The 15,013-nt window shown below is 37.9% G+C and overlaps 2 protein-coding genes across 4 annotated transcripts; one reads left to right on the top strand and one right to left on the bottom strand.

Moving 5' to 3' along the window:
* Positions 1 to 199: 199 nt before the first annotated feature.
* On the top strand, positions 200 to 4,755 carry LOC121523800 (gastrula zinc finger protein XlCGF57.1-like). The gene is made up of 2 exons (XM_041808849.1): positions 200 to 330; positions 2,212 to 4,755. Exons 1-2 carry the CDS (start codon positions 306 to 308, stop codon positions 3,717 to 3,719), a joined length of 1,533 nt encoding a protein of 510 aa, XP_041664783.1. The 5' UTR covers positions 200 to 305; the 3' UTR covers positions 3,720 to 4,755.
* Positions 4,756 to 8,009: 3,254 nt separating this feature from the next.
* On the bottom strand, positions 8,010 to 14,695 carry LOC121523889 (kinesin heavy chain-like). 3 transcript variants are annotated; one of them, XR_005993067.1, is made up of 5 exons: positions 14,455 to 14,695; positions 14,295 to 14,365; positions 14,106 to 14,214; positions 8,121 to 8,280; positions 8,029 to 8,053 (listed from the first exon to the last, which is right to left on the bottom strand). XR_005993067.1 is itself a non-coding variant. In XM_041808951.1 (4 exons), the coding sequence occupies exons 1-4, from the start codon at positions 14,537 to 14,539 to the stop codon at positions 8,240 to 8,242; spliced, it is 306 nt and encodes a 101-aa protein (XP_041664885.1). In that variant the 5' UTR covers positions 14,540 to 14,695; the 3' UTR covers positions 8,010 to 8,239. The 3 variants fall into 3 exon arrangements, 2 of the variants coding, with proteins under 2 accessions (XP_041664885.1, XP_041664886.1); XM_041808951.1 differs by having other exon boundaries at positions 8,010 to 8,280; XM_041808952.1 differs by lacking the exon at positions 8,029 to 8,053 and having other exon boundaries at positions 8,173 to 8,222.
* Between the last annotated feature and the right edge of the window lie 318 nt (positions 14,696 to 15,013).

Genomic DNA, 15,013 nt, shown 5'->3' with positions numbered 1-15,013 from the left:
GGGAATATACTAAATATTTTTTTTGTTTTAGTTCCAGCATTATGAGCTCAAGATATGAACAAGCTGAGATTTCTTTTGTAAATATCGGCTGATCTGAATCCTGACATGTGTTTCGGTCTCAGAGAAGGATATTCGAAGCTTTATTCTGAAGGCCGGAAGTGTGTGCCTGAGGTCGCGTCTTTGTTTCCGGGTCATGATGGCTCTTTCCGACGAGCACCGTTGGTGTGTTTGGATGATCCAGTGTTCTGTATGAGCGTGAGGAGTGGACTTTTCTCGTCCTTCTTCGACTCTTGGATGTTTGTCAAATGTCCGGCTTTCAGGCTCTTTCAGGTTTGTTTTCTTTCTTCTTCTCTAAACTTGTTTCCAGTAAATGTTTCTGAGAGCTGAGCCTTTAGCTAACTTTTACAGCTACATGCAGCACATTGTTAGCTTTGGCTAGCTCCAGATAACAATATTGCTTTGTTCCCAGGTCTGCAGAAATCGTTGCTGACTGTTGTTCGATGATGAAATGTGTGAGAGGATTGAGAGAAATTCGGTTCTTTTAATAGATATTTTTAAACCTTCTAAAAAATAATAATAATAATCACTATAACATAGAGTTTGACGATATGGCCTAGAAATAATATTTTGATATACAGTATTTTTGCTAGATCCCGATACACGATATATAATGTGATATTTCTCAAAAGGTGTTTTTAATTTTGCCCCAAATGACACTAGTTTGGTGGTAACAATATACTGTTCTATTGGATTTCTAATAAAACTGTATGCAGAAAGGGTAAAAATCAATATAACATCAAATTTAGTAGTTTTATTTTGAAAAGGATTTCTTTCAATCTTTAACTTAAAAATAAAAATACATAAATAATTAAATGCTCTGTATTTCACAGTGTATGGAAAGTCCTGAAATGTTTTCTGTGTTATGTTTACTATTGCTGATTATAAAATGATTATTTTACTCATTAAGGGTGAAGCAAACCAACACAAAACTCACCAATCCTGCATGCAGACGATGGACAAAGCACTGCAGTCTAGTCCACCATTCAGACCAAAACTCTGCATTCTAATCCACCATTCAGGCTCACAGCTGTGATTGCATTGGTCTCTTTTCTGTGCTGATGTATGTAACTTAAGGAATTGGATCTTCATGTTTTTCTTACCAAAAGACCATTATATAAAGTGTTTATTAAGTGCTTTATCTTGATATTACTAATTGCAGATCTAATTTTGAAAACCTCAGAACAAACAAAACCTTGCACCCCCTCTGAGATGTTTTGTGAAACTAAATATATTTAAATGTTGTGCTGGATTTACTTACAGATAGCAGAGAGTGTCAACAAATGTAATGTTTAGTGTAAGCACTACAATTTCTGTTGTGGGCATTCAAACTTAAAGCACTTGAAGAAAAACAACAACAGGATTTTTGTTGTGTTGCTGAGACAAAACAGTGGGGTTAGCTCCAAAGTTCATTTTGGTGTTGCAGCAGACAAGTCTCTGCTTTGCTTCCAACTTTTGTCAGAACTCTGCAGCAGAAGTTCAAGACTTTCATTAACAGCCAGGACCATTAATGCTCATGAGTTTATACCTTTTGGGACAAAACAATGTTGTGTTGGCCTTCACTGTGATGATGAGTTTACTTTCAGTGTAGCGTCACGGTCGCTTATTTTCATGCAACTCTGAGCAACGATTGTAACAAGGTGAGATGGCTCACTCTTCATCAATCTCTGCACTGAAAAACAATGCAATGAACATGTTCAGCATTGAAAAAGCATGTCCAATGAATGATCATAAATTAAATCCATTGTGGACAGATGTCACCAAATTTTATAAACAACATCAGCAATTCATTGCATTCATACTCTTTAATTCTTCTCACATATTTTCATTTCTATCAGTGTCTCCTCTTCCATCTCTAGTAGTTCTGATCTTTTTGAGATTTTGCCCAAAGCTTTCTACTTTCCTCTCTGACCAGTGAGGACACTTCCAAAGTACAATGAAAGAATCAGTGGTCAAAACAGCACAGTCAAGACCAGCTGTTTTTGAACTGTTGAGATGAAGACTTGTCTCTAGATGGAAAAAAATTTTTTTGATTGATATAATGAGATGTAATGAAGTGGGGAGGTGCCTTGACAACCTAAAATATCATTTCTGACTTGAAGAAATTTTATGTTAAAATAAAATCATTTTTTCTTACTTTCCTCTGTGTTTTAGTTTTTCCTGATGAGGTCCATCAGCTGTCAGTGAACAAAGAAGTGGCATACCCTGAGCAGCAGGAGAAGCATGCGCATCTGAAAATTAAAGATGAACCTGAGGAACTGTGGAGCAATCCAGAGAACGTGCAAATTCACAGGCCTGAAGATGACATCATCAAGTTCACTTTTGTTCCTGTCCCTGTGAAGAAAGAGGATGATGAAGAGGAACCTCAGTCTTCACAGCATTCTCAAAAACAAATCAAAGAGTCAGCCAGGTGCTTTGATCCAGAGAGAGATTTACAACAACATTCTGAGGTCAAGACTGAAGACTCTTCTGATCCAGAGACTGATGACAGCGCTGATTGGAGGGAGATGACAGAACACCAGTCAGGTTTAAAGTCAGTCATTGAAAGCACAACAGGAGCAAAGATTAAAAAGAGATTGTACATCTACTCAGAGTGTGGAAAAAGATGTAAGGGTGAAATGGGTGTGATTAGACGCACGGTTGTTCATACCAAAGAAAAACCCTTCAGCTGTTCAAAATGTGGGAAGAGATTTCCCCGGCGAGGCAATATGATAAGACACATGAAATCTCACGAAGGAGTGAAACCTTTTGTCTGCTCTTTGTGTGGTCAGAGATTTACCGAAAAAGAATATTTAACTGATCACATGAGAATTCACACAGGAGAGAAACCATTTGCATGCTCAGTGTGTGGCAAAAGATTTACCCGTAAAAGAGTTTTGACCAGACATATGGTAGTTCACACTAAAGAAAAACCCTTCCCCTGCACAGAGTGTGGGAAGAGATTTACCAAAAAAGAATATTTAACTGTTCACATGAGAATTCACACAGGAGAGAAACCCTTTCCCTGCTCTGTGTGTGGTCAGAGATTTAGTCGAAATGTAAGTTTAACAGATCACATGAGATCTCACACAGGTGAAAAACCTTTTGTCTGCTCTGAATGTGGTCAAAGATTTACCCACAAAACAAATTTAGCTGTTCACATGAGGGTTCACACAGGAGAGAAACCTTTTGCTTGTTCTGTGTGCGGCAAAAGATATACCCGTACAGTAGGTTTGACCACACACATGGTTGTTCATACGAAACAAAAACCCTTCCCCTGCACTGAATGTGGTAAGAGATTTCCCCATAGAAGCAGTATGATGAAACACAGGAAATCTCACAAAGGAGTAAAACCTTTTGTCTGCTCTATGTGTGGTCAGAAATTTACCGAAAAAGGAGGTTTCACTGATCACATGAGAGTTCACACAGGAGAGAAACCCTTTGTCTGCTCTGAGTGTGGTCAGAGATTTACCAAAAATGGAAATTTAAAGAGTCACATGAGGGTTCACACAGGTGAGAAACCATTTGTCTGCTTTGTATGTGGCAAAAGATTCACCCGTAAACTAGGTTTAACCAGACACATGGTAGTTCATACTAAACAAAAACCCTTCCCCTGCACTGAGTGTGGGAAGAGATTTCCCCATAGAGGCAGTATGATGAAACACATGAAATCTCACAAATGAGTAAAACCTTTCGTCTGCTCTGAGTGTGGTCAGAGATTTACACTAAAAGGAGGTTTAACTGTTCACATGAGAATTCACACAGGAGAGAAACCCTTTGTCTGCTCTGAGTGTGGCAAAAGTTATACCCATCAGTTAGCTTTGACCTGACATATGCTAATTCATAGCAGAGAAAAACCCTTTAGCCCCTCTCAGTGCGGTGAGAGATTTACCCAAAAAGGAAATGTGACTTAACACGTAAAAAGCCATGCATCAGCAGGATTGTCATAATGACGAACCAGGTTTCAGTTCCTGTTGACTCCCTATGGTTTCTATGAATGGGGAAAAACTTTTCCTCCATTGAAGGTCAGCTCAAGTATCAGGGATGCCTCTATGCAACAGCAATTCCAGACAAAGCATTTCCCTAAAGACGAATCTTCCCTAGACTGGTGACATCTGGTTGGTTGTCAGTTATCAACCCCTTACACCATGCCTTCCCCTCACATAGTTTGTCCATGTCTATGTGTTCTTGTAAAGTGTCCTTGGGTTTCTTGAAAGGCGCTATATAAATTCAAGATATTATTATTATTATTATTATCAAGGATTACAACTGTGCCCATGAGTTGTTTGTCAAAAGTGCTAAAACCATCACTGCAACTCACCTCTGACCCCTGGATTGTAACTTTCAAGGTTTTCCTTTGAACTGTTAATGCCTTCTCTCTCTGGACACACACAGCAAGAACCAGATGTTTCTCATTAATACCTGAGTACATGTCCTGCTTGACTGGAAGAGTTTGGACCAAAGATCCCATAACTGCTGTAATCATTATTGTTTCAACTTTAAATCAAAATCTTCCATGGACCAACAGTGCCATCTACTGTCTGATTTTGATCATCACACATTTTCACATGGGAAACTTCTTAGTGCCATAATGTTACAGTCCAAAATACTTTCTATGTTTTTATCACGTTGTTATCCCTGTTTAATTATGTACATGCAATTTGATGCTTTAGTATTCCAGTATTGTACAACCACTTCTGCTATTCCTTTTATCCTTAAATAAACTTCACTCACTGGTAATGTGGTCATTTTAGTCATTAGGAGTCAAACACAGGGCTGCACAGTGGAGCAGGGGTTAGGGCTGTTGACTCACAGCAAGATGATCCCTGGTTCACTTCCCAGTCAGGGTTTTTCTGTGCAGAGTTTGCATGTTCTCCATGTGCATGCATGGGGTTCCTCCTCCCACCACCAAAGACATGCTCGTTAGGTTAATTGGTGCCTCTAAATTGACCGTAGGTGTGAGTGTGAGCGTGCATGGTAGTTGTTTATTTCTATATGTCAGCCCTGTGATTGACTGGTGACCAGTCCAGGGTGTACCCTGCTCCAGCCCCCCTGTGACCCCCAACAGGTTAAGCAGTATAGAAATTGGATGGATGAAGAGTCAAACACAACTAAGATGACTGAGTTAATCCATATACTGAAGTACATTTGTTTATGTTAAGTCTTCTTTCTTTCTTTACTTGATATAAAATGTATATCTTTTTGATCTGGGGTAATTTATTTCCTATGAAGGGTGAGATTGAACATACTATTATTTCAGTTGAGAAGCGGTGCGACTTGAAATTGTGGGCCAAGAGCAGAAAAATATTTTTTAAATCCTTTTAAATTCAGATATCATTCATAGATCAAGATCTCCCCTTTTTGGTGGGACTGTACAAAAGCTATTGAACCAAGATGAGTGTAATGTTTTCTTAATGTCAGTAGCTTTGAATTATATGGTAAAAGTAGTAAGTGTTGTAATCTTAGAATTAAAAGTCAAACATAAATTCCCAGCATTTATTAAATGAATGGAATCTCTCTCAAATCAAGACGGAGAGGTGGATCTGTTTAACCATGTGTGGCATGTTTCCTCTATCTGGAGACAATTTCTTCGGTGCTGATTCAAAGCATCACTTCAGTCTTTGTCTCTGTGTCTTAACAACAAGAATGATAAGTGATTTTCTTCTAAAGTCATTTTTATGGAAGATTTTAGCCCCAAAAGGATAACGATAACAATTTTAGTTTGGAAAATTTTTGGAAAGAATTCGAGTGTTTAATTGTTCTTATGACAGGTGGTAGAATACATTTAGTTTTAATTATCTTAAAGAGCCATACAAACCATGCATGTGAAAAACTTGTGAATATAACCTAAAATTATTTTGAAACATTTTCTAAAGGTATGACAACATTAGAAAATAAAATCATGACTAAGTAAAATCTCTAGTTTTAGTGCCAGCATTATGAACTGAAGATATAGACAATCTGATCTCATTTATAATTAAAGCTGCAAGTAGTAGTTACGCGAAAGCGGATCCATAGCAACCGTTGCATGCCAGCAACAAGGCGCGCTGCACCCATGGGTTATGTGAGCTTTGCAACATTCACACTGTCACAGAAACAGAGGGTGATACCCGTCATTAATTTCCAGAGCTTGCCATTATTTTGGCAGTAAAACTAATGGGAAAGAGGCATGTGCCCTGAAAATTTTGAATGCAGCTCCAAATTATGGACAAATCACTGTATTGTTATTTCCACAGCTCCTCTTTCTGCTCTGCTTGGTTCAGCCACTGTTTCACTATCTCTCTCTCCTGCATGCTTGCAAGCTCACTCCCTCTCCCTCGTGTGCGTGCTCTCTCCACAGTAGAAAAATGACCGAGTGGCTAAAAGCATTAACTGAATGTTCCAATCATTGGTGATGGAGATCGACCAGAGGAGCAAATAGAGAGCTCAAGATGTGTACAAGTTTGTTTCTTCATTTTCATCAATGCTTTTATATTTATTTATATCTCCTCAAGTATGAAAATGGTCTTCAGCAGCAAAGATTATCACTGTGGAGATGTGCAACTCTAGTCTGAAAATGGTCTTCAGCAGCAAAGATTATCACTCATGGAGATGTGCAACTCAAGTATGAAAATGGTCTTCAGCAGCAAAGATTATCACTCATGGAGATGTGCAACTCAAGATGGGAAAATGGTCTTCAGCAGCAAAGATTATCACTCATGGAGATGTGCAACTCAAGTATGAAAATGGTCTTCAGCAGCAAAGATTATCACTCATGGAGATGAGCAACCCTAGTATGGAAATGGTCTCCAGCAGCAAAGATTGTGGATCATAGAGATGTTCTACTCCAGATGTGAAGTCTCAGAGAAACTGCAGCTAGATTGAGCCTGTGTGTTAGCTCAGTTGGATAGGTAACTGCCCTGGAATCATGAGGTTGTAGATTCAAATCTTCTGTGGATTTTTGAAGCTGCTGGTGTAAATCGCTGACTCAGGAGTAAAGAGGACTGCCATAGAGTTGGAGGGTTGTGGGTTTGATTCTTAGTGGGTTTGATTCTTAGTGTGTTTTTAAGACCAGTCCCCAAAAGCAGAGATCAGATCCTCTGAGAAACATGAACAGGTGTGTGTCTCAGTGGATTAGTGGAAAAGCCAACTGACTGTGAATCAGGAGTTTACAGGTTCAAATCTTACCATGGGTTCATCTATTTTAAAAGTCTGAGTCCAAATCTAGACTTCAGGAGACCTGGACGGGAGTTGGCCTTTCAAATCTAACCAATGTCTTTAAGTTTTCAAGATTTGAGTCCAAATAAAGAGGGAAAACCTCCTCTGAGGCTCTGCTGCATGTCTGGCTCTGTAGCCTAAAGAGATAGTGGACTGACTCAGAGTCTGGAGGTTCCAGGTTCGACTCCCATCTTGGTCTCAGTGAATTTTAAAGCCACATCCTGGACAAAGAGGATAAATGCGCCAGGAGAAGAGATGGTAGTGTGAAAGGTATGGCGGCGGTGGCACAGAGGACTGGACTAGACCAGTTCTGCAGGGGATGCTGGGGTTCAAACCCCACTGTGGCCGGTACCTGGATCAAGGCATGCCTGATGGAGAAGGGGGGATGCGGCACGGCGCCCCCCTGGGGAGCCGTTAGAGATGTAAGTAGGGGGTTATGCAACAAAAATGCAGACACAGCTGGAGTTTTACGGGATGGAGTCTTTATTTGCATGCATGCATGATCACTGAGCCCATCATGGGGACTTCTTCTCCTCTGCTGTAGAAACAGGAAATACTTACCACACACCCTGGTACCCAGGGTCAGGGTACCAAAGTATCATTTATTTTGAAAGGGCATTTGAACGTACGGAAATCAAGAAAACGGACAACTTCACTCATTTTCTGATTCTGGACACAAATGGAAAAAATGAGTGAAGTTGTCCGTTTTCTTGATTTCCGTACGTTCAAAGGCCTTTTCAAAATAAATGATAACTTGGTACCCTGACCCTCCAGGCCCTTCAGGTCCTCTCTGGCCTGCTCCCTCTGCTCATTCAGCAGCCTGCAAACAAAAACCACATGAACTCACATTCAACATAAATAAACGTACGGATTAGTCCTTTACTCACATGAGTTTCTGCAGCTTGGCGTCCTTCTCCTGCTCTTCAGTCTTCAGTTTGTCCTAGTCTGACATCAGCCTCTCCTGCTCCAGCAGCAGACCCTGGTTCAGACTGAGAAGAGACGCTCGCTAAGCTCTGATTGGGCGCTTTTTAACGGCAGAGTAACTGTCTGGAGAAATGTCAACAAACCACATCAACATATAATCATTTTGTTCTTCTGGGTTCTGGAAATATCTCCAAACAGTTATTTGGCTTCAAAAATGGTACAAGGCAGAACATTTCTGAAATGATAGACCTTTACATCAGTGGGTCCCAACCTTTTTTCTTTGGGGTCCCTCTACTCTAAACACTCTAAAGCCCCCCAGGACAATCTCTGAAAATTAAACATCATTTTTAATTGTTTTATTGCCTAAATCCCAGCATAACAGGCCTGCATAAACGAGTTCTTCATAAATATCTGCATATAAACTATCCATCATTACAACGGCATTTAGAGCCACCATAAGAATACCAAAATGAGAAGATTCAGTCAATTTTTTAATTAAAATCTCAAAAATTTCTTATTTAATAAGTCATGAATTTACCAGAAAAAGAAAATTGGAAATTTATTTCAACTAAAAGGTACAGTTTTTTGACATTATATATCCAAAAGAGCCGTGGTAAAAGAAAACGACAACAGAGGAAGCGGTTTTCCTTCCATAAGTCCTACAGTTGATGGCCTAATCAGGAGATTTTTCTAACAGGATTGATCAGTGAGGAAATGATCCAAGAATGATCACATTATCATTATTCCCCAGACTCTGAAGAGACATTTCTACTCACTGTTTTCACTTTGGATCCTTGTAAATTCACTAGTTTAGAATGTTCAATTCTGACATTAAAAACTTGAAATTTTAAAGTGCATGATGTAATAATTTAGGACTTTTGAACTAGAAAATTCTGAGCTCAGGTTCTTGAAAAAATACAACTTTATCATCTCAAAAATGTACTTTTAAATGTCACCTTTTTCCAAGAAAGGCACAGATCCTCTTTATGTTGTTGGACCTTTTAGAGGGCTCTAATACTTCCTCTTACATTTTCAATCATGACTCTATAAATAAAAGTTCATTATAGGCGCCCCCCCCAGGGGTGCCCGGACCCCAGGTTGGGAACCTTCACATGACAACAATGTAACAGGTGTGTGTAGACTTTTAAAGCCAGTGTAAAGCCAGACTAATGTAACAGGTGTGTGTAGACTTTTAGAGCCAGTGTAAAACCAGACTAATGTAACAGGTGTGTGTAGACTTTTAGAGGCAGTGTAAAACCAGACTAATGTAACAGGTGTGTGTAGACTTTTAGAGGCAGTGTAAAACCAGACTAATGTAACAGGTGTGTGTAGACTTTTAGAGGCAGTGTAAAACCAGACTAATGTAACAGGTGTGTGTAGACTTTTAGAGCCAGTGTAAAGCCAGACTAATGTAACAGGTGTGTGTAGACTTTTAGGGCCAGTGTAAAGCAAGACTAATGTAACAGGTGTGTGTAGACTTTTAGAGCCAGTGTAAAACCAGACTAATGTAACAGGTGTGTGTAGACTTTTAGAGCCAGTGTAAAGCCAGACTACAGTCGTATGCAGCTAAAAGGTCCTGGCTCAGTAAAGAAGAGTGGTACGAGGATTTTACATCCTTCCTCATGAGGATCGCACACAGTAGACAGGTGTAATGACTGTTACTACTTTGGTTTGAAAAAAAAATTAAAAAAAAACAAACTTCAGGATCATTTAAACCAGCATAAAGTGGTTCAATGAGAACCACTCAAATCTGTGGAAATATCCTAGATCAAAAAAACATCAAACATGAATAGGTTTGTTGATTTTTTTACTGCTTCATTCGTCTCTGTGGACTTGAAGTCAAAATTTTAGACCCGGTTTAGAACAATTTTACTAAATTCCTGATCCAGTTAAAGTCTCGTCACAAACAGTTATTAGTCTGAATGAGTAAAACTCAGCGTGTGGCTTCATTGGGATGGTTTGTGGCTCTTTTATGTCTTCATTTCAAATATTTTTCCCCAGAAAACCTTACAAAACTTTCACCTCAGGAATGATCCATATCAAGTCACATTAATACGTTTGTTTCCACTCTTCTACAGGAGGCTTCAATTGTCAACCTTTATTTTTTCTCTTAGTTTTTTCCATTACCCTTATTTCTAATTCTTCTCCCTTTTTTCCTGTTTTTGACACTTTTAATCAATTTTTGCTGTTTTTAGCCCATTTGTGCCACTTCTTGCCAGTTTTGTAGTTTTTGCCACTTTCATCCTGCTTTTTGCTATTTGCAATTCATTCCCCTTTTTGGCATTTTTTTGTCCACTTTTCACCCAATTTAAGCTACTTTTAGCCATTAAATGACACTTTTCACGTTTTTGTCACTCTTTGCAGCATTTTACCCATTTAGTCACTTTTCACCAATAATTTACCACATTTTTACCACTTTTTGACTAATTAACTCAATTTTCATCATTTTTTACCACATTTTTGTTGCTTTTTACAATTTATGTCACTTTTCACATGATTTTTTTAGCCCATTTTGCCACTTTTAGTCACTTTTTGCCATTATTTTACCATATTTTGCCACTTTCTGACCGTTTTTATCATCTGTAACTCCTCTTTTATATGTTGCTTCTCATCCATTGTTGCTACTGTTCATATAGTTTTTGCCATTTAATGCCTATTTTTGCCTATTTACCAATTTTTTTGCTGCTTTTTGACCTTTTTAGGCACTTCTCACTATTTTTTACCACATTGTTGCCACTTTTTGACCATTTTAGACACTATTCATTCATTTTTACTACATTTTTGCCGCTTTCTGACCATTTTTATCATCTGTAACTCATTTTTTGCTGCTTTTGGTCATTTTAATCACTATTTGTTCATTCTTACAATATTTCTGCATCTTTTTGCCCATTTAAGTTGCTATATTATATATTATATATATTTTTTTTTAACCCAATTTTTTTTTTTTTTTTTTTTAGCTTTTTGCCATTTTATTCACTTTTCACTTTTTTTAACCACATTTTTGCCACTTTTTGACCATTTTAGTTACTTGATACAATTTTTTCACATTTTTGCAGCTTCTGACTATTTTTATCATCCATTATTCATTTTTTATAACACTTTTCCCCCATTTTTGCTATTTGCACCCTAGTTTTTGCCATTTAATGCCTATTTTTTGCCTTTTCACCAATTCTCTTTCTGCTTTGCAGCCATTTTAGTCACTTTTTACTATTTTTAGCACATTTTTTGCTGCTGTCTGACTATTTTTTGGTATTTGTAACTCCTTTTGTGACACTTTTCACACAGTTTTTGCCATTTTATTCCAATTTGAACTTTTATACCATTTGTTTCTGCTTTTTTGACTATTTATGCCTCTTTTAACCCTTCTAGGCCCCTAAAAAAAAGTGCGACATCCAGGTCCCTAAGGGTAAAAAATACCCTCCAATAAAGAATGCCATAAAAAATTATGTTACAAGGTATCATTCCCATTTTTTTGGAATAAATACCTTAAGTAACTTCAGTCCTCACGAAGTGTAATGAAAATTATAGAAGTTTCAAAAATTTGACCCCTTAAATACCAGTTTTTGGGAGTGTGAAGAATTGGCATCAAGATTGATTTTTAACAATTTTTAATATTTTCATAGTGCCCGATTGTATAAAAAGTGAGACATCCAGGTCCCCAAGGGTAAAAATACCCTCCAATAAAGAGTGCCATTAAAAAAAATGTATTAATGTATCATTCCAAATGTTTTTGCATGAATACCTTAAGTAACTTCAGTCCTCACCAAGTATAATGAAAATTATCAGAGTTTCAAAATTTTAACCCCTTAGGTGCCAGTTTTTGTGATGAGAACTTGATTTTTTGTTAAAGAAAAAACATAAAAAGTGAATTATTTTCCATCACATACATGCAAAATTGATTTTTTTTTTGGTTTGGAATTATCTGTGCCCAGGAGTGTCAAAGATTGGCATCAACATTGATTTTTAACAATTTCTAGTATTTTCATAGTGCCCAATTGTATAAAAAGTGTGACACCCAGGTCTCTAAGGGTAAAAAATACCCTCTGCCATAAAAGATAAATTAATGTATAATTCCAATGTTTTTGTATAAATATTTTAAGTCACTTCAGTCATCAACATTTATAATGAATATTCATCCTGTTTCAAAATTTAAATCCCTTAAATGCCAGTTTTTGTGATTAGTACATCATTATTTTTCAACCCTCCTAGGTCCCTAAGGGTATTTTTTACCCTTTTGGACTTTATTTTGTGGATAGCTTTGGTTGTGTTGATGCATATGGCATAGATTTTGCTGAGAGTGTGTGTTTTGGGATGAATTTTGGTATTTCAAGGAAAAATGTTTTTGAAGTCTTTAATTCACTGTTTAAAAAAAATAGTCACACCTGAGTCCCTAGGGGTGTATTTTACCCCATCTACTCCCATTATAAACACATTTCTTGAAAACGCTGTCATTGCAGTTTGATTTATTTTGACTTTTATTTTTTTCATTCCTTGGTGTTGAAATCCCCTCAAATTTTTATTTTTCATTGTTTTTTACTGGGTGGTGATATTTTCTCATATGCTGTATAGCCACCATTGAGAGGCCATATCAGCATTTTTACATTATCATATTATATCAAGCACTGCAGGCTAATAAAATAAATATTTAGAACAAAACTTATTTGGGTGTGTTCTAGGGATGCCATAGTGTGGTGAGGAATTGACACATGTGTGAATGTGTGTGAAGCCCAAACACTGCCACTAAAATCATGGTCAGTACAATGGGAAATGATAAACCCTATTTTACCATGTATGCATGATTTTTCAGATGGGTGTGGTTTGTGTATGTGTGCAGTTGTGTGGGAGTGTGGTGGTGATGTTGGGGGGATTTGTATGTGTGTGCGCGCGTGTGTGCGTGTGTGTACATGATGCTGTCAGGCTTTGAAATTTGTGAACATCATTGAGGGCTTTGAAAATGTTTGAAAAAATAAGCATTTGTAGTTATCTACACACACACACACTCACGCACAAACACACCTCCACACACCCACTCAACCCCCTTTCACACTGACACACATGCATACACACACACACAAACCTCATCCATCTGACGAATCTTACAAACTTGGTAAAATAGGGTTCATCATATCACATTGTACTGACCATGACTTTAGTGGCTGTGTTTTGGCTTAACACACATGCACACACCAATTCCTCAACACACACTTTCACAACACACTATGGCATCCCTAGAACACACCCAAATGAGTTTTGTTCTAAATATTTATTTTATTAGCCTGCAGTGCTTGATATAATATGATAGTGTAAAAATGCTGACACGGCCTCTCAATGGTGGCTATACAGCATATGAGAAAATATCACCACTAATGAAAAAACAATGAAAAATAAAAATCTGAGGGGATTTCAACACCAAGGAATGAAAAAAAATAAAAATCAAAATAAATCAAACTGCAATGGCAGCGTTTTAAAAAAAATGTGTTTATAATGGGAGTAGATGGGGTAAAAAAATACCCTTAGGGACTCAGGTGTGACTATTTTTTTTTTTACACAGTGAATTAAAGACTTTAATTTTTTTTTCTGAAATACCAAAATTCATCCCAAAATACACACCCTCAGCAAATTTTATGCCATATGCATCAACACAACCAAAGTTATCCACAAAATAAAGTCCAAAAGGGTAAAAAAAAAAAAAAAAATACCCTTAGGGACCTAGGAGGGTTAATCAATTTTTGCCAGTTTTCACCACTTTAAATGTGGCTATTGCAAAGGTATTTTTCAACAATTTGGCTCTTTTGTTGAGCAGTTTTCAGTAACACTAGTCTAAATAATTAGTATACTTACTTTACTGCAGACTTTGGTTCAAATATCTCATGCCATCTGTTTCTTCTTATGTCTGTGGTCTCTAACATCTTTGAAAATGTAGTTGGATTTAAAACAGTCAGACTTACATTGTGAGCTCGTCCAGCATCCTCTGCTCGTCTTGATCTGGTCTCTCAGTGGGCTCAGCTGTTTGTGGTGAGCCTCTCTGTGGTTCTCCAGCTGCTCCTCCAGAGTTTTCTGTGGCACACAGACACAAAAACATTCAGCTATTTCACATTTCTGTAACAGAGATTCTCAGTGACGTGTTTCCTCCTCACCTTTATGTCCCCGTCCCCATCGTGTCTGCCGATGATCTCCTTCTCCTCTCCTGACATCTCGTGTCTTTTCTCTGATGAAAAACAAAGACGAAAATTCCATCAAGTAAACCTGTTTTTACTTGAGCTAAGATGTTTTAATGGTTAACATAAATGTGAGAACCGTGAGCCTGCAGCTTAGCGAGCTCCTCGGTCAGAGCGTCCTGGCTCTCCTCCACCTGTCTCTTCTTCTGCTCCATGTCCTGCATGTAGTCCGTCAGAGACTTGATCTTGGCCTGGTGCTGCTCACTTCCTGCCAACGTTTATATGTTCCCATTTTTTAGATGTCTATTTATTTTGTGATTGACTGTCACTAGAAAGCAACCCGACTTCATCTGTCCACACAAACATTTGTGTGTCAGCCATGTTTGTCTGTTGACACCACCAGGCGGAAGGAAAGGTGTGTATGCATGTTTCATTGTCAGTCACACTGCCAACTACTGGCCTGGCATGCATACTACAACAGTTTCAGGCACATTAATAGATTTGATTGACATTTAAACACCAAACCTTAAAAAAAAAGAAGAAGAAGAAAAGAGATTCTGTTCTCAGAGGATAGTTTTTGTGTAAAAATGGCTGTAGTGATAATTATGCTAAATGCGCTGCTTTTAGACCACAAAAATAAAAATGGCAGACTTCCTGTTTGTTTTACGGCATGGGTCCAAAAGGCTTTTCTGTAGAAC

This window comes from Cheilinus undulatus, linkage group 16, assembly GCF_018320785.1.
Source record: "Cheilinus undulatus linkage group 16, ASM1832078v1, whole genome shotgun sequence".
In the NCBI taxonomy this organism is placed as follows: domain Eukaryota; kingdom Metazoa; phylum Chordata; class Actinopteri; order Labriformes; family Labridae; genus Cheilinus; species Cheilinus undulatus.
This window is presented reverse-complemented; position numbering and strand designations above follow the sequence as displayed.

What these genes read in the sequence shown, in the direction of transcription:
- LOC121523800 (XM_041808849.1), top strand. Translation starts at nt 306, where the DNA reads ATGTCCGGCTTTCAGGCTCTTTCAG. An exon ending in CGGCTTTCAGGCTCTTTCAG is followed by an intron (nt 331 to 2,211) that starts GTTTGTTTTCTT and finishes TCTGTGTTTTAG; the next exon opens with TTTTTCCTGATGAGGTCCAT.
- LOC121523889 (XM_041808951.1), bottom strand. Translation starts at nt 14,539, where the DNA reads ATGCAGGACATGGAGCAGAAGAAGAGACAGGTGGAGGAGAGCCAGGAC. An exon ending in ATGGGGACGGGGACATAAAG is followed by an intron (nt 14,215 to 14,294) that starts GTGAGGAGGAAA and finishes TGTGTGCCACAG; the next exon opens with AAAACTCTGGAGGAGCAGCT. An exon ending in ATGCTGGACGAGCTCACAAT is followed by an intron (nt 8,281 to 14,105) that starts GTAAGTCTGACT and finishes ACATTTCTCCAG; the next exon opens with ACAGTTACTCTGCCGTTAAA.